At 45.8% G+C, this 19,423-nt stretch overlaps 1 protein-coding gene across 11 annotated transcripts in view; it reads right to left on the reverse strand.

Moving 5' to 3' along the window:
- Window positions 1–2,714: 2,714 nt before the first annotated feature.
- COL6A3 (collagen type VI alpha 3 chain) overlaps window positions 2,715–19,423 on the reverse strand; it is a 90,141-nt gene continuing 73,432 nt past the window's right edge. For 8 of the 11 annotated variants that reach the window (XM_044945338.2, XM_044945337.2, XM_044945340.2 and 5 more), the window contains 5 exons: window positions 17,987–18,516; window positions 16,028–16,291; window positions 14,860–14,979; window positions 4,861–5,025; window positions 2,715–3,522 (listed from right to left, as the gene is read on the reverse strand). In XM_044945338.2, the coding sequence (XP_044801273.2) occupies window positions 3,479–3,522; window positions 4,861–5,025; window positions 14,860–14,979; window positions 16,028–16,291; window positions 17,987–18,516 (1,123 nt within the window). In that variant the 3' untranslated portion in view covers window positions 2,715–3,478. The remainder of the gene's footprint in view (window positions 3,523–4,860; window positions 5,026–14,859; window positions 14,980–16,027; window positions 16,292–17,986; window positions 18,517–19,423) is intronic. The other 3 variants (XM_044945339.2, XM_044945346.2, XM_044945347.2) reach the window with 1 other exon arrangement.

The raw sequence follows: 19,423 nt of genomic DNA on the forward strand, positions 1-19,423 counted from the left end.
GCAGGGGACCCCGCGGCAGAAGGGAGGCCAGGGTGGGGGGGAATGGTGAGAAAGAACAATGGAGACCAACAGGGAAGTTCACCTCTGGAGCCCAGGATGGAGCTCCAGCCCAGAAAACCCCTCCAGCATGGAGAGTAAAGAGGAAGTAGGGCAGGGACGAGCCGAGGGCTTCTCCACTCTGGTCATCGGGGCCGGGTGTCCAGCCGGTGCTGGACCACAGGGGAAAGGCTCTGAGCAGCATCTGGGATGCGAGTGTGAAATGAACAGGACTGGCCTGAGGATCCCGCAGCCACGGTTTCAGTAGCCAGGGCAGATAAGAAACCGGCAGGACTCACTCTTCACTGCAGCTGCTGCCCTCCTGTTGGCAGGGCCTCTACATCAGAGGTGGGAGCTGGAATTGGAGCCCCTAAAACCGTGGGATGCCTTAAACTGTGTCCCCCACCCACCCCCCAGACAGTAAAGCATCTACCTGCAATGCGGGAGACCCAAGTTCAACCCCTGGGTCGGGAAGATCCCCTGAAGAAGGAAATGGCAACCCACTCCAGTATTCTTGTCTAGAAAATTCCATGGATGGAGGAGCCAGGTGGGTTACATTCCATGGGGTCGCAAAAAGTAGGACACGACTGAGCGACTTCACTGTCTTTCTTTCCACCCTCCAAAAAAAGATATGCTGAGATCCTAACCCTCAGGACCTCAGGATCTGAACTTATCTGGAAATAGGGCCATTGCAGATATAGTTAGGTGAGATGAGGCTATACACCCTGGTCTCGTGTGGGTTTCCCAGGTGGTGCTAGGGTAAAAACCCATCTGCCAATGCAGGAGATGTAGGAGACCCAGGTTCAGTTCCAGGGTCGGGAAGATCTCAGAAGGAAAAGGCAACCAACTCTAGTATTCTTGCCTGGAAGATCCCACAGACAGAGGATCCTGGCAGGCTAGAGTCCATAGGGTGGCAAAGAGTCAGACACAACTGAAGCAACTTAGCACACACACGTGCTAGTCCCATGTAACTGGTGTCTTTATAAGAAGATGGCCATGTGAGGACAGAGGCAGAGATGGGACTTGTGTGCCTACAAGCCAAGGAGTCACCAGAAAGTAGGAAAAAGCAAGGAAGGGTTGCGCTATGGGTTTCTGAGGCAGTATGGCCCTGTTGACACCTTGATTTTGGACTTCCAGCCTCCACGACTGTGAGAGGATGAATTTCTGTTGTTTGAAGCCACCTGGTTTGTGGTACTTGCTTATGGAAGTACCACATAGCCCCAGGAAATGCACACAGGCTGTCCAGTCCACTACTCCAGTGAGGCCCCCTTTCCTGACCCCCACTGCAAATGTTTCTTTGCTCCATTGAGATGTAATGAACTCGGCTTGACTACACACCTGAGGGGAGGCAGGCAGACCAGTTTCTATGGAGGGGAGTGATCCGGGGCTGGAGGGCTCTGGGCAGGCTGGCTGAGAAAGGCACAGAACCCACACTTTCCACCCTGGGTGAACATCCCTCTGGATATCATGGCTATCATGGGGCTCTTAGTCCTTCCATTGGTCTGGCCTTGGGCTAAAAGGAGGGCCCTTCAAAGATGGGGAGGCAGGCAGCATGCCCTAGAGGGCAAGGGTGGTCCAGGGCCCCCCCAACCATGAGAGCTTCTTGGGAGTCCTCAAAGCTTTGCAATCGCCCCCGAAGTTGCCTTGATGGTCACCTGGGCTCTCTGCCCCAGCAAGTTGCCGGTGAACTCAAATCCCCAGCGTCATGGATTGTGAAGTGCCAAGTCCTCCCCCGAATTCCTGCAGATTCCAGCAGGGCTCTCCTCTGTCCACACAGTCCTCCCCTCCATCCCTGACTCTGTCTACCTGCTTTGGCAGATGTACTCAGAGACAAAGCTCAGTTCTTCCTCCAGGTGCTAGGCAAATGTGCTCGCTTTGAGTGCATTGGTGAATTTAGAAATTGCACCTAAAGATCTGGGTGGAAATCACAAGAAGTGAGGGGTCTTTGTGACCGCCCAGTCTCTCCCCACCCATCTCCATGGCTCGTGACAAGCGCTGACTCGTCCTCTCTCACCTCCATCAACAGAGTAACTGACAGACCATCCCCCGTCTTACATAAAGCAGTTCTGTCCCCACCCAAGGAACGCTACCAAAAGTCCTTGCCTGTGTCCTTGTGCTTCATCATAGAAATTCACTTTCCTTCCTAAGTGGAATTGAGGTAACACCTAAATATGTATTTCTTTGTTTCTTGTGTTATTTCTAAAGAAAAGAGAAAGGGGGTCTTTAAAGGAAAAAGATACTTTATGGTCTGTCTGAGACTCCTGAAAGGGGCTGGGGAGTCCTGGGCCAGCGACCTCCCACTTCTCAGCCACTGGATGGAAGCAAACAGAGCCCCCATGAAACGGTTATCTTAAAGAGGCAGTGGGGAAGGTCACGTCTCTGGGACACAACTGCAAGTCAGAGGTGGGCGTGAAGGCCAGGCTGCTTCTTAAGACCAGGGAGACTCCAGGGGCCCTAAGCAAGGACTGTGATCCACCTGGTCATGGAGCGCTGGAGGGCAGGGGGGCTGGACCCCCCGGGTCTCCCACGCTCTGTCTGATAGAGCACCTTTGCCCTTCACTGGACATCACAGGGTGGTGTGCAAGACTATGCACCTGGACAGGGCCCAGTTCCCCCGGCCTGGGGAGATTCTGACGACAGATGCCATATAGAAACAACGCAACCAAGAACGCCAAACCCACACTTTCAATATACTTTATTAAAAAGTTCCTTTGTATAAATTTCCTAAAAATTTTAAAATTAAAATTAAACCCCCCCGCACAAAAAAAAAAAATTTTTTTTAACACACACACAACATTAGAGGAATGCCAACAAATCTTCTCTATCGTGACTTTCTTTTCATTCTTTAATTAAGGCATTGGTCCCACAACAGTGCGCCAAGATTAAGGGATTTTGCTTTCTTCTAACTAGTTTGTTAGAAGCTTTAGAAAAAGAAAATCAGCTTGAAATCTATTGCAGGAGACTGGGGGCGGGGGGGATGAAAAAGCTGGATTCTTGTTTCTTCTCCATACACAGGCTTTCCATCTAAAGTCATGCTTAATAAAGAGGCGAGAAAACGAACCAAGCAGAAGTATACAGGGTAGCTGTGAAGTCAGGGGCTTATTTTCTAGATCTTACACTTGCCTGAAAGAGGCATAACGTAAAACTCCAGAGGGAAGTTGAGTCTATAGGAACGTTCACATAAACGCCAGCAGTGGGTAACGGTTACACAATGTTCAGAGTGTATGATGGAATCGCCCGGAGACGAAGAGGGTCAGGTCCACAGACACATGTAGCACCATATTGATAGGTTACGCGGCAGAGGCTTCCTCCCAAGTCTGGGTGTAAATCAAAGCATGAGACGGTACAGTGCGAGGGAATCTACACCCAGAGCTCCTACAAAGACGACGGCGATGGCTGACTCCTTCTTCTTCAAGAGGTATGTGTCGCTGGTCGGCCACGCCTAGGTCCCCATCGCGGCGATAACTCCGGGCTGCTTGATGGGCACTGGAGGGGTGGGGAGGGGGTGAGGATGGAAGGGCAGAAGAGGGGGGGAAAGTCACATGATTGACCCGCAAGAATATCGCGTTTCTCGTGAAAATGGTCCATGGCCTCTGGCTTTCACCATCAATCTCACTCGTCAGCTCGTTTCCTTCAACACCTCCCCTGGAGTTTCCTGGCCTGGACTTCAGGGTTCTCTGTGTCCTCTGAGCCCTTTCTATCTCCTGGTATCACCTGCCTGGCCGTTAAGCAAATCCAACACTCCCGTTTGGCACTGGCCCCAGACTCCCTGTGTAGCTGTTGTGACTTTATTATCAATCAACTTGCCTAACATGATAGAGCTATCAGATGGCCTTGCTGTCAACTTTATTATTTAGAGGAAGCAGGACTATCTAAAGATGAATAGACTATACAGAGGCTTCCCAGGTGGCGCTAGTGGTAAAGAACCTGCCTGCCAGTGTAAGAGACAAGAGACCCAGGTTTGATCCCCGGGTCGGGAAGATTCCCTGGAGGAGGGCACAGCAACCCGCTCCAGTATTCTTGCCTGGAGGATCTCATGGACAGAGGAGCCTGGTGGGCTGCAGTCCATGGGGTCGCAGAGAGTCATGCATGACTGAAGGGACTGAGCACAGACTATACATATAGGCGCTTCCAGGTGGCGCTAGTGGTAAAGAACCTGCCTGTCAATACAGGGGGTGTAAGAGACGTGGGTTCCATCCCTGGGTCGGGAAAATCCCTTGGAGGAGGGCACGGCAACCCACTCTAGTACTTTTGCTTGGAGAATCCCATGGACAGAGGAGCCTGGTGGGCTCCAGTCCATAGTGTCACACCGAGTCAGACGCGACTGAAGCGACTTGGCACACAGACTATATAGAGGTCATTATTAATTTTTCATTACATTATTTTCCCAATAATCATCTCTGTTACAATATTTATGAATACCAGAAACCTAGTAATATTTCTTTTTTTTTTTTTAGCCACCAGGGTGGCATGTGGGATCTTAGTTCCCCAACCAGGGGTTGAACCCACAGCCTCTGCAGTGGAAGCATGGAGTCTTAACCACGGGACTGCCAGGGAAGTCCCAGCAGCTTAGGAATATTTCTAAAGGGTGACGAGTGGTTAGCCATATGTTTCCTCATTGGCAAAAATGCTTTTAGGAGATAATAATAACTCAGAAAATGAATACTATGTATTTTATTTGTATAACTTCCTCATCCGAAAATCCAGTTTACCTTCTTTTTCAAAACTATCAGCATCATTATCATTAAACATCTTTAAAAGATGAATGCTTGGCCTGGACCCTTTATCTACAAAAACCACGAACACAAGATCAGAATCACTTACCAGGAGGGCAAACCTTTTCACATTCATCCTGCGAATTAAATCTGTTTTCGTTTCCACCGCAGCCTCCATACCAGAATCGGGCGCAGTTTTCAGTTACGGAATCATAGTACCACTTTAATACAAACTCTCTGCAAGTTCCGCCGTCCTTTGGCAACTTACATATATCTTGAGGAACAAGATGGGGAAAGATGATTAATGCAGATGTGTCAGTGACTCTGCTCCTCGCACGAGGAGCTGAAGGTCTAATCCCAGTGCTGTCAGAGAAAGAAAGCAGAAGCGTTTCCAGAAGGAAAAATTCCTTTACCCCCCAGAGCCTCGATATCCATACTGTCAGGGGGACATAATACTCACCTACAGCTTCGAGAGCAATAAATACAATCCTATCAATAAAAGGGCTTCACAGACTGCACTTGGAATCTCAACTGTTGGCAACTATTATCGGATGATTTCAGACGAAATGAACTTGTTTTCCCCTTTCCAATCACTGTCTACGGTTCTTTCAATGCTCAACCCCCAGAGAAGCAACTTAAATTTTAAAACCTTGGAGTTTTCTACTCCTTGGCAAAATAGCAATTAAATTCTGTCAGAACATTGTTCAAAAACAAGACTCTCCATTTCACTACAAGCCAAGTTGATGAAAAACAAAAGTCAAAGTGGAAAAGAAAACCCTTTATGAGTACGTGTGTATATGCACACAAGTGTGTGTGTAGCTACTGACTTTGTGACCAGCCAAAGTTTACAAGCCAAAAGAAGTGCTAACACTGATGTAAAACTCACAACAGCGAAAATGTCACCTAGTAAAGCTATTTTGAAGACAGAGAAGCATTCTTTTGCCAGTTAAGGAAGTCTTTTATGTTTTGAATGCATTTTAAATGCATGCGTCTGATACAGCCCAGCTGCAGAGTGAAAGCCACATTTTCCACCATGCCTGGAGAGAAAAGTCTACAGTTCACACACAGTAAAACTTCTGGTTACAGAGTTTTTTTGGCAAACTCTAGATGGGGCTGGGAGAAGAGACGCATTAATATTAATATCAACTGTTGAATGAAAATTTGAAAAACATAAAACAAAGCCCCTGGAGTGGACAACACTACTTGTTTATGTAACTACCTGTGTGAACCACTGCTCCCCTCTCCACACACACACACACACCAGGCTCACATCTCTGGGGGCCTTCTCCCCAGCTGCAGGGGTGGCAGGGGTGGTGAGCTTCTGCAAATGCTGGTTGATGCCAAGAAGTTAAAGGAAAGACCTGGGTCTTCAGATAGAAAACCAAAGCTTGGGTCAGCCATAATGGAGCAGACTTACAGGCACAGGATTGAAGCTCAGAATTGGTCTAAGACCCTGCCTGGTGACTTTGGGGAGGCTATTACCCCTGCAGGAGGAAGGTGGCCCCACAATTACAGCATCTCTGAGTTGCAGACTTTTCAGAGGCCCAGAAGGCCAGCAATGCAACCCAGAGCTTTTTGAAGACCTGAGGAGGCCAGGATAAAGTGATGATAACTCACAAAACCAATGTTCCTCCTCTTATAAGTGCCAGCACTGGGGGAGAAGGCCTGGTTTTAAGGAAAGAGGGGACTGAGCAAAGTAAGACCATTCAGCCACAAACACACATCCCTTGTTTAGCAGTGGGTCCCCATTAGTGTGGGAACCTGGCCGAATGGTCACCGCATCCCTTCCTCTTTCTTCCCTACAGCGTCCCCCAGGGGCCCAGGTTGGTTCCACGTTGTTTATTCAAAGTGCATTCCCGTTCTGGCCAACCGTGTTTCACTCTTAGGGTCCTACTCCACTGTGCTTTCTGAAGCAGATAAGTCTTCCCAGACCCGAGGATGCCCAGCCTGCAGGCAGCCCTGCAGTAGGACACTGTTCCCTGACCCACTGGCTTTTCCAGTTTCCTTTGATCTTCACCTTTGCTCTCCAGCACTAAACCACAGCTGTTGCATTCTATAGCCTTTATTCCAGCAGGAGTTGCTGCTAAGACCTGAAAGGTTTACTAATGAACTATCAGCACACGACCACTCTGGACACACAGACACTTGAAGAACCAAGAGAAATAAATTAACATGGGCCTCAGTAGTATCCAAAGACAAAATCCTGGGATTCTCCATTTCTTTAAATTAAGTTGTATTGGAGTATAGTTGCTCTGCAAGGTTGCATTAGTTTCTACTGTACAGCAAAGTGAGTCCACTATAGTATACATATTTGTTGCGTCTGACTCTTTTGCAACCCCATGGACATGTCACTTGCCAGGGTGCTCTGTCCACGGGATTTCTGGCCAAGTATACTGGAGTGGGTGGCCCTTTCCTTCTCTAGGAGATCTTCCCCACCCAGAGATCAAACCCTGAAAAGTATGAAAGTGAAAGTCACTCAGTCGTCTCCAACTCTTTGTGACCCCATAGACTATACAGTCCATGGGATTCTCCAGGCCAGAATACTGGAGTGGGTAGCCTTTCCCTTCTCCAAGGGATCTTCCCAACCCAGGGATCAAACCCGAGTCTCTGGCATTGCAGGTGGATCCTTTACCATCTGAGCCACCAGGGAAGCCATAGATTATGTATATCTCCTCTTTTTTTAATTTCCTTTCCATTTAGGTCACCACAGAGCACTGAGTGGAGATCCACAGTAGGTTCTCAAGCATCAAAATGGGAGGTTTTATGTTCTAACATTTTTCTGTATGTTCTGAATTCTTAACAATGAGTATCTATTGTTTTATTACTAGAAAAAGGTATCTAAAACTGAAAACATGTTAAAGTGGAAATTCTTGTCAAAAATCAGTTGAGATTTCTACAGTGTCTAAAAGTAGCATTTTTAAAGGCATCATCTTTGACATTTTCCAAGCCAGCAAGTTATCAATATTTAAGTACTTTCTTAAGCAAAACTGTGGGGCTTAAGAGGAGTGGAAAGTGTTTATGGTACAGATATAAATACGTGCAATTATGTTCCTTATTAGTTTAACGGCTTCAAAACAAGAAGGTTTAATTGCCTTTGGACCAGACACTGTTGACATAATGTGAAGTGCTTCCAAACCTCTGAAGCAGATACAACTGGTGGAATGAATAAAACTTTCCCACGTCTATATTTTGAGTATTGACTCAGAAGTACCAAGGAAATATTTTCTGCATTTTTGACTTTATTTTAAATGTAGTTGTAGCTGTATGTTAAATGTAGTTTCAGGTCTTGACCAATAAAGTATCATTTCATAAGACTTTTATGCTTCACAGTAAAAAAAATGCCAAATGCCCTTGGGGACCCCTCATGATTTAAACATGGTAGCTGACTTAGCTACCTTCTCACGCAGCAGTAAACACACTGCCTTGAAGATGGCTGCGTCTCTTCAACCAAGGAGAGAAAGTGTTTGTAGCTATTTAACGTACCTCAGCTTGTGGGGTTAAGTTCGTTCTTTACATTATTATCAACATAAAGTCATATATTTTCCACATCACATCATTTTATGGCAGCCAACACTATATAGTCATGGTAGAACACACAAATACTGGATTTCATCAAATCTAAGATACCTTAATTTTATGATGCATGATTGTTTTATATTCCGCTAAGTAAGAGAAAATGCTGCCAATAAGACACAATGTGTCATCAACTTCAAGTCACATTTCCATTTTGGAAGTACTGCAGTGGGAAAATTTGTGCATCTTAGAATCAATAAAGGAAGCAAAACATTGGTGAACTTTTTTTCTTCTGAGCTGTGTAACTGACCCAGAAATGCCTGCTCAGACAAAACATGGTCATTTCTACAGACTGCTAATTTCTAGAGTAACTAAAATGAATGCTACAGATTTTGTTAGTCATTTGACTCCTTTTTGCACTGAAACATCTCTTCATACGTAGGTAGGTCAATAATTTAGGATTCATTCTATAACACTAAAAAAGCAAATTTTCTGAGGTCTTTTTTTTTTTTGCTGTTTGAAACCTTCAGAGTCTTTGCTTTACTAATCATATGCATATAAAATATCTCTCCAAGGCTTCTTCAGCCAAAAATAAGAGAAACAGGAGACAGATGGTGACAGAAACGTAATACAAATGCAGTGTCCTCCAAACCAGCAGGAGCGAAGCACCCTACAAAAATGCCTAGCAGTCTGTGCTTTAAGACTGTGATGATCACTGGAAGATTCATTTAACTGCTACTAAATGCCATTTTCAGGCAGCAAATGCATCCCAGAAAAGTGGGTGTGTTTCTTTTAGATGCTGAGAAAAGCAAAAAGTGGGTGGGGATTTTTTTTCTTTTCACAGGGCTTGTTATAGTTTGTTGAGAAAAAAAAAAAAAGGATTAACCATTTAAAATGGAATCATGGGGCTTCCCTGGTGGTCCAGTGGTTAAGAATCTGCCTGCCAATCAAGAGGACCTGGGTTCAATCCCCAGTAGGTGAAAGTTGCACATACCATGGAGCAACTAAACCCATGCACCACAACTCCTGAAGGCCACACACCTAGAGCCTGTACTCCGCAACAAGAGAAGCCACCGCAATGAGCAGCCCACACATCGCAAGGAAGGACAGACCCCCACGTGCCGCACCTAGAGAAAGCCCACGCATAGCAACGAAGACCCAGCACAGCTAAAAATAAATAAATAAATAAATACGTCTTAAACAAAGTGCAATAGAATGGCATCGTGTAGGACTGCAAAGCCTGGAATCCTCGTCAGTAATGATGCTATCGGTCTGCTGCTGTGGTCAACCTTCGTCTCAAACTGCTGCCTTACTCACATTCCACCTCACACTGATGCCACACCTCACACTCCATGCAAAACAGGGCTAGGCCTCATCAGGGGAGACAAAGAATCCCTTCGCTAGGGTGTCCTCACGTTCTGGGCCTGTGTCACACTTGTGGTAAAGAAGTACCTATCAAATGTGAATTTCCAAAGTGGCGAACATTAACAAACGCCAACGAAAACTCAGGTATCAGTACTGTCCAGTCTTCCTCCCCCTCACTGGATGCCACGGATCAGAGACTTGTTCATTTCACAGGATTTTGGCCCACAGATTCCTGCACAGATTCAAACACTGGTCACCATGTTCCCCAAACCCAGAGTGGCTAACTATGACAAAATTCAGTTCCTAAAGACAGAATCAAAACCTAGTAAATCTTTTATTCATGAGGTAAAAAAGGCACACAAGTGTCTAGCATTTACTATACAAGAAAGGGCCACATCTCTGCAAGCACAAACCACGTTTCTAGTAAACTGGCGCTGCAAAAAACAAAAAGAATCAAACTGTATTCATGTTCACATAAAAATGCTGGCTTTAAAACTGATACTTGCCTGAATTGTCTAGAAAATACAGGTTTGCAGAAAGAATGCATATTGTGGCAATTGACATTTAGATGTCAAATATACATATAACTACAGAGGAAGAATACAGTTACTGTACTTGTAAAGTTACTTGTAAACAATGATTTGTTGTTATTCTTTTTTCCTTTCTGCCAAAACATGAATATTGTTAAAATGTTTTACCCCCTGGAGAAGTTTCTAAAACATCTTAATTATATGGGAGAGAGGAAAGGGAGGCACTGGGAGGGAGGAAAGCAAGCTTTCATCTCCTGATCTGTTTATGCATTTTGAATTTATACATTCTAAAGTAAATACCCAATTAATTCAAGAAGAGCTTTCAAGACAGGGTATGTGTATGTGTGTGTGCGTGTAACTCCATATGTTCACAAGCAAATGTTTACTAAGTGATTTCTCCAGGCACAGCACTGTTTTGTTACTTGTGGGATAGAGATCAGTTATGCAGAAGCTTGTTAAGAAGAGCAAGTAATTTATACTTTCAGACTGACTTGAATCACTGGGGGGAAATACACATAGTTGCGCACACACACACACACGTGAAACAGCACTCAGGTCCTGGGGCTGAGGGTTCTGTACAGATCAGAAGGAAGGAGAAAGGTTTTGGGTTCATACAAATCTAACTACCAGTCGTCACCACACACAAGCCCCGGTTTTAACATCTCTTTTCTCTCTGTCACATGAAGAGAGGAGACCTAAGCATTGAAGGTGTGGACTGAGAATACCTTCCTACTTCTGAATCTGTGACTCAGTCTTAAAAAACAAGACAGCCCAGCAAGATGCCTGTTTAAAGACTGTGTTGTTTATATTAACTCAACACTGTTTATATATTCTTATCCCTTCTGGACCACACATAAGAAGACCAAACACATCCCCAAATCTCACTGTGCAATTTATTCCCAATTATTTTCTCTCAATGAAGCATCAAATTTTCTAGAAGTTTCACATTCTCCACACTCTATGAAGTCACCAACGAGTGGCGACAATATGCACAGATCTCAGGGACTCTGAAGTCAGAATGTCATCAGTCCTGACCCCTATCTTTGGTGAAATCCTAGTGGGTCCCTTATGGCTTCTCTGAACTCAAGCACCATGCTGGGTGGGCTACGGGCTGCAGAAAACCCCCAGAGCAGAGACAAAAGCTGATCCATGGCCCTTTGATTATGAGCAGAAATCAAAGGGGTTGGAAAAACTCTAATTTGAAAAGAGACATGCCCCTCAATGTTCACGGCAGCAGTATTTACGATAGCCAGGACGTGGAAGCAACCTAAGTGTCCATCAGCAGAGAAATGGATAAAGAAGATGTGGTGTATGTGCACCATGTAATACGACTCAGCCACAAAAAAAAAAAAAAAAGAATGAAAGAATGCCATTTGCAGCAGCTTGGATGGACCTAGAGATGATCTTGCTGCTGCTGCTGCTAAGTCGCTTCAGTCGTGTCCAACTCTGTGCAACCCCATAGACAGCAGCCCACCAGGCTCCCCCATCCCTGGGATTCTCCAGGCAAGAACACTGGAGTGGGTTGCCATCGCCTTCTCCAATGCATGAAAGTGAAGTCGCTCAGTCGTGTCCGACTCTTAACGACCCCATGGACTGCAGCCCACCAGGCTCCTCTGTCCATGGGATTCTCCAGGCAAGAGTACTGGAGTGGGGTGCCATTGCCTTCTCCAAGAGATGATCTACTAAGTGAATTAAGTCAGAGAAATAGAAATATCGTATGATATCATTTATATGTGGAATCTAAAATATGATACAAATGAACTTATGAAACAGAGACTTACAGACAGACATAGAAAAGAAGCCTACAAACCTGATGGGCATCAAAGGGGAAAGGAGGCAAGGGAGAAGAGATAGATTAGGAGTTTGAGATTAGCAGATCCAAACTACTACACATAAAATAGAAGCAAGACCCTTCTGTTTAGCACAGGAAACTATATTCAATATCATATAATAATCCATATGAAAAAGAATATATATGTATATCTGAGTCACTTTGCTGTACATCAGAAACCAACCCAACATTGTAAACTGTAATTCAACTATACTTCAATGACTCCAAATATATATACTTCAATAATATATTTCAAAAAAAAAAGAAAGAAAAAAAAAACAGAGGCATTGAGACTTCAATTTCCTCCTACATCTCAAACCATCATGCCACATCCTTACTGCCATTCTTTTAGTCTAAGTTAAAAGTCATAACATTGAAAGCTTTTATAAAGTTTTTTAACACAACTCTTAAGAAGTTGAAACTTAATTACCCAATGTAACATGAATTTCTGAGTTATTCCCATACATTTATGTCAGGAAAGAACTTGGAAAGGCCAGAGGAGCCTGAAACACACCTGGCTCTCTGACGCTGGGAAAGATTGAGGGCAGGAGGAGAAGGGGCAATAGAGGATGAGATGGCTGGATGGCATCACCGACTCGATGGACACGTTTGAGCAAACTCCGGGGGAGACAGAGGAGCCTGGCGTGTCTGTTAATGGGGTTGCAAAGAGTCAGACACAACTTAGCAGCTGAATAACAACCTCTATCACAGACCAATTCCTAAACTTGTTTCCAAATATAAACTATTCTGAAACGTTATGCAGCTTTATAAGTAGTTGGTTTGTTGACCCTCATTAAACATCTATGTATGTAATAGTTTCATAATTCCTGTATTGACTTTATTATCTTCTCTGTAATAACTCCTTATGTCAAAAGTCATTATGGGTTATGGCTGAATTAAGAGATGATAGATAAATGTGAAAATACAGATGTAGATATACACATGTATACATGGACAGGGGGAAAGTCCATCAGTGGAATAAAATACTCTTCTAGTAACAGACAAGACTCCTCCAGAAACAACTAAAAGAACCAAGTCCTATATTTCCAAGCAGGCCCAAGGAGATGGAGGTGTGGAGGAGGAAGCCACCCAGTTTCATTTAAAGGCAGGTGAGCTAGGATGGCGATGGCACCCCACTCTGGTACTCTTGCCTGGAAAATCCCATGGACAGAGGAGCCTCGTGGGCTGCAGTCCATGGGGTCACTAAGAGTCGGACACGACTGAGCGACTTCACTTTCACTTTTCACTTTCATGCATTGGAGAAGGCAATGGCAACCCACTCCAGTGTTCTTGACTGGAGAATCCCAGGGACGGGGGAGCCTGGTGGGCTGCTGTCTCTGGGGTCGCACAGGGTCGGACACGACTGAAGCGACTTAGCAGCAGCAGCAGCAGCAGAGCTAGGATACAGACGCTACAAAAAGGGTGAGGTGGAGAAACAAGGATCATTTTAAAACTTGCAATGGAAAGAGTAAAATGGGGAATCCTCACAGCTCAAAAAATGAGTGTGCCGCTGCTTCTGATGATACAGGACAAAGTGGGAAAGCACAGCTGCTTGTACATCCAGGATCCACAAAAGCGGCTCAGCACCCAAGAAATGCCTTTCGCCCTAATCCATAACAGAAACAAACTCTGTAAAGAAATACACCTCCCTCCTCCTGACTGGGGCCAATAGGTTGTTGTTGTTCAGTGGCTAAATCCTGTCCAACTCTTTGTGACCCCATGGACTGCAGCACGCCAGGCTTCCCTGTCCTTCACCATCTCCCAGAGTTTGCTCAGATTCATGTCCATTGAGTCAGTGATGCTATCTAACTATCTCACCCTCTGGAGCCAACATATTAATTCAAAACTAACAAACTGTCCCCATAATTAGTGGAAACCCTTTGCTTTGGGGTCTATAAACCAAAAAGATATCTAAATCCCATGGAATTTTGACTGTGGAATTAATACCAGTATCTTTGGCAGAATACTCTTAAGCAAAGCATATTGGCCATTTCAATAACTAGTTTCCCACAGATGAACAATCACAGCTCACGTTCCCCTGGAGGAGAGGTTATGGGTTGCCCAGAGTTCCACTGCCCAGGAACAAAAACAAGAAACAGCTGTCACTTCCAGAAACACGTCTTAACCTGTCACAGATTTCACATAGAACATGCACATGCTCAGCTCAGGCCCAAGAGAAGGGCAGGCTAGATTAAGCCAGGGTATATGCTGAGGAACTGGGACCTGAGCATCAGTTCCGTGAGTCACTTCCAAACCCCCGGATTTCATGGATTCCAAACTGAGCTGTCTCGTGTTCTTCTGAATCGTTTCTTATTAAATTAAATCACTGAGTGGATGAAACCCTATGCTGTGCTGCATCACAGACCACAAATAAACTCAAGTCCCAAGATGAGGCACCGGGGAAATGACTAAGGGACTCATGAGTTCCTAGCTACAGTCCCCCAAAGCTGCCCTCGGTCAGCTTTTTCTAAGAACCTCGGGACCGGCAAGGTAAGTCACCATTTGGAACTTGGAATATGGAAGTTAAGACCAGGATGGACCACAGAGAGCCACTTTAGAACATTCCCCATACAAGTCCCTCCTGGTCTGAGGATTAGAACCCCAGCAAATTAAACTGTTTGGAAGAATTCTTTCTTTTTTTTTTAATAGTATAATTTACTGGACTTTCTCCTTTTAAGTGTGAATGGGCCGTGGAGTTCTGCTTTTAGCTCTGCTTTTGTTTTTAACGTTTGGCCTCACCACATAGCACGTGGGATCTTAGCTTCCCAACCAGGGATCAACTCATGCCCCCTCCCGTGGAAAGACGGAGTCTTAACCACTGGACCCGCCAGCGTAGTCCCAAGAATGCTTTCTTAGTGCAACAACGCACCTAAGATTTTCAACGGCTCACCTGCTTTACTCCCAGCCAACCGGTCTGCGCTCACCACTAGATTGATGGTTGCACTAGAGGCTGATCGCTCTGTTTGTGGAGGTGGAGGCTGAATTTTCTCTGAAAAAGAAAAAGATTCACCCCTAGTAAGTAACTCGGAAAAGTAAGAGACCGAGGCAGGCTTGATTTTCTGGATCATGTCTTAGGTAAGGGTGGGCCACTGAAACACAGAGCCCCAAGAAGTCTCTACACACACGACTCCTGTCTATTGTCTACACATCTGATTCATCTCAACAAGCAAACAGAGAAAACCTCTGAACTTGGAACAGGTCCTCACCGTTTCCACATAACTTCTGCTGTTTCCGTCCTAGGAAACAGAGCCCTGGGGCTGAATGGTCTTTGGACTCACATCTTTCTGCGTTGCATGGTAACAGATGAGAACTGCCCATCCTCACTCATGGTTCCTTGATGTGAATGATACCGGCCCAGGAGAAAAGAGTAGGAGCCTCCCCCTCCACGTCCCAGGAGCAGCAGGGGCAGAGAAGAGTCAGGGTTAAGGGGGGAGGGTCCAGGAGAACTTGGGGGGTGGGGCATGAGTACTGAACAGAGACCAGGACAGCACAGGCAAGGGCAAACCCCGGGGCAGCACAGGCACCACGGGGCCCACACAGCAGAGGGCAGAGCAGGACACTGTGGGCCCAGGGGAGGGGCACGCCGGTGCCCTTTCTGCAGGGCTGCGGATGTCCCTCGGTCCTGGGATGGCGAAACTCCAAGGGCTCCCTGGTTACTCCCTATGGAGCGCCACTCGGGGTTTTCCGTTCACTGAACACGGAAACTCAGGCACGGCAGGTGGCTGAGACCCAGCCAGGTTCTGCGGGCATATTTCTTCCTCCCTGGGAAGTGGCTACACTTGGGCCCCATGGATCAGGTTTCCTCCATCAAGTATCCCAGGACCCCAAAGGCAGGGTAATAGTTACAATAGTTGCCCAGTTTCCGTTTTGTTAATTTATTAAGTTGGGTACAACCAGGATGTGCAGGATCTCACTGTAACCTTGTTGCTGTTTTTCAGGACAAGGTCCAGTGGATCGGAATTGTTCCCTTGGCCTCCCCGTTTGATATCCTGTGCAGAGAGGGGTACTGACTGTCCTTAAGGTGACCTTGCACTTACTCGTGCTGAAGCTGCCTTGGTAGACGGCTCTGACCTGAGACCTCAGGGAGCAGGTCACCGTGACATGGTAAGTCTGCCCGGGCAGCAGGCCCCCGACGACACGGGCCGTGACCGTGAGGTTCTGCTTCAGAACCACGGCCTGATCGTGGGCCGAGGTGACGGTGAGGTTGTATACGTAAGGGCTGGGGGGCTCGGGCCTCTCCCAGTGCAGCCTGGCGCTGTTCTCTGTGACCTCGGACACGTGGATCTCGCGAGGTGCTTTCACTGCAGAATAGAGCAGAGGGTAGAGAGCATGAGATACAATATACGACCCTAGGGGCTTCCCTGGTAGCGCAGTGGATAAGAATCTGCCTGTTGGTGCAAGAGACACAGGTTCGATCCCTGGTCCGGGAAGATCCCACACGCCGAGGGGCTGCTAAACTGGTGCGTCACAACTCCTGGAGGCCGTGCACCTAGAGCCCACACTCTGCACAAGAGAAGCCACGGTGCCAAGAACCGTGCACCATAACCCAAGGGGAGCCCTGCTCACTGCAACTAGAGAGCCCTGGCATCAGCGCAGACCCAGCGCAGACAAAATTAAATAGATACACAGTTTTTAAAATGATCTTCATTAAAAAAAATCTTTAAAACATTAATTGATAAAAAGTAAAACCCTAAATGACTGCAACATATAGGCCAAAGGTGAAATCTGAAAGATATGTACCAGTAGACAGCTGATCTGAAGCTTAGGGGAGGCAGAGGAGTAATTTCTCATTTAAGCTCCTGAGAAAGACTGATGTAACTACCAGCATATGTGAAATATGAAATTCACAGTAATCAAAAATCTCATCATTCATCCACCAGGTATAACACTACCTTTTTTTTTTTTCTGTTGAAAATCTAATTAAGAAGATACTTTGAAAATGCACAGTCCAGTGTGCTTAATCTGAAATCTTCAAGACAGAATAAGCCCCATAATTTACAGTCTATTAAATACACATCATGGCACTTCAGGGCATGACCTGAAATTCTCTGAAGGAATCCCTGCTCTCTCTCTGTTCATAAAATGAAGACAATGTCCACTTTTTCAGGAGCACATACATTCTGCCTTCACTTTTCAACTCAGTTTGTGACTCCAAAGGAACTTCTAAGTGTCTTCTTTGATGGAAAAATAAAACAACACAGTCTGAGTCCCATGAAGCCCACCTGCCCCTGATCATCTAATCCAGCCTGGAATGTACTCTTCCCTGAGGCAGTACCAGCATGCAGTCCAGCCTGCAGGGACAGACGGATGGTCTGGCTCTAACTTTCCTCTTTGCTAAACAAAATGGCCCAAGGTAAGCAGAGCACAAAGCCTGGGCTTCCTTTCTGTGGCTATGAGCTTCACAGTGGGGACAAGGCTTGTAACTGCAAAGCTCCATCCAGAACTTTGGGGGTCACAGTCTGAGGGAGGGAGGTCTAGCTCCAGAACTAAAGCCTAGAAACATCTTTTTCACTGCCTAAGTGCTGACAACAGGCTTTATCCTTCTCTCACTCCCTCAGCGGGGTCTGAAACTCTACATCGGCTTAGAACTTCTCCCTTTAGCCTAAGACAACCGCATCTCCAGCTGGGGAGGGGGCTGGCCACATGCTACATCCCGAAGAGAATGGGTCACTCCCGAGCTCACCTGGTGCAGGCTTGGAGTTGGGGTGGGGAGTGTGGGAGAACAGGCAGCAAAGGCAGGGGGATTTATTTCACTTGCTCTTTGCATGGAACTCATCAGCCTTGCAGGGTGCGCAGCAGGGGAGAGAAAGATTGCTTTTGAATACAGAAAGTAAGCAATGTTCTGGTAATTCTATGCTCAGATCAACACCTTACAAGATACTGCATCTGGATCTCAGATCCCAGATCAAGGACTGTCTGGTTTGCTTTGTAACAGGCTCCGGGGACAAGCCCTGGACACAACAAATGAGAACAGCACAAGCTGGCGGCTTTCTTACCCACGGGCTTAGCAGTGCCGGGTCTGCTGGCAGCCAGTTTGGCTGCCTGGGGCCTGGGGGCCTCGGACCTCGTGGCCATGGACCTGGCAGCAGTGGGGGGTCTGGCAGGGGCAGGTTTGGCTGCTGCAGGCTTCGCGGCTGCTGCAGGTCTGGCTGTGTCTGTCTTTACAGCCTCGGGCCTGGAAGCCACAGATTTGGTGGCCTCAGTCTTGGTGGCCATGAGCTTTGCAGCCTCGGTCTTAGTGGCTTCAGTCTTGGTGGCCGTGGGTTTTGCAGCCTCAGCCTTGGTGACCACAGATTTGGCAGCTTCAGTCTTGGTGGCCTCGGTCTTGGTGGCCACGGGCCTGGCACTGTCCGTCTTGGTGGCCACGGATCTCCCAGCTGCGGGTCTCTCATCCACAGGTCTCGTGGCAGCTGGCTTTGAGGCTGGCAGGTTCACCACCGTTACTGGTTTGGTGGTGGTGATCACCGGCTTCGTTGTGGTCACCAGTTTGGATGTAGGACTTGAAGTAACGTTATTAGGAACATTTCTGTTAAAATATATTAAACATTATTTTGATTCGTACATATTTTCTCCTGCCATTTAAAACAGACAAAGACATAATTCCATGTGCTATGTAAAATTTGCTCTCTCAGCAAAACACATGCAGTAGTTTATATATATTACATACAATATTACATATACTAAATGTGTCCTTCTAGGATCTGTGCCACAGAAAAGACATTTAACAGCATATTAAAAATAGAATTATTAGAGGTGAAACTTCAATTGTACTATAAATATACTTGTCATCTTATTTTCAATTTATAAAGTAAAACCAGGGAGAGAGTAAAGAAACAAAAATAAATGTTGTCATTATAATAATACTTATCAATAATGAATAATAAAAAATAAAATAATATTTAAATAATACTCTAAATTCCAGGAGACAGTGGAGCACCGAGAAGCCTGGCATGTTACAATCCATGGTGTCAGAAAGAGTTAGGCATGACTTAGCAACGGAGCAACAGACTAATTATAAAAACTGACCAACTGAAAAACACACCCCAAAAACTAAGCTCATTTAACAGCCACTCTCATTGTAAGAAGGTATCCACGCAGCAAGATGCTGCGTTGAGCTGGAAAACTATGACATCGACATACAAGTTGAGTCCCAGTGCTCACTGTGGATTTCTGTTTGTACTAATTTCTGTGTGTGTAGTTGTTTCTCTCACAATTTATTAATTTATTCTGAACCCTTAAAAAGAATAACAGCATAACCAGCAGACACGACAGCACAGACCCAGTTTTGTTTGTTTCTTATGCTGAGACGATCGTTATTGTTTCATAGAAGTGTCATGCTATATGGCATATACAATATATTCTGTTCAAGTTGATATCATAAAACTTCAAACCCTACGTTGTTTGGTTCATTCTGTTTTCTTAAAGATAAAGTT

The sequence above is a fragment of the Bubalus bubalis genome, chromosome 6 (genome assembly GCF_019923935.1).
Source record: "Bubalus bubalis isolate 160015118507 breed Murrah chromosome 6, NDDB_SH_1, whole genome shotgun sequence".
NCBI lineage: Eukaryota > Metazoa > Chordata > Mammalia > Artiodactyla > Bovidae > Bubalus > Bubalus bubalis.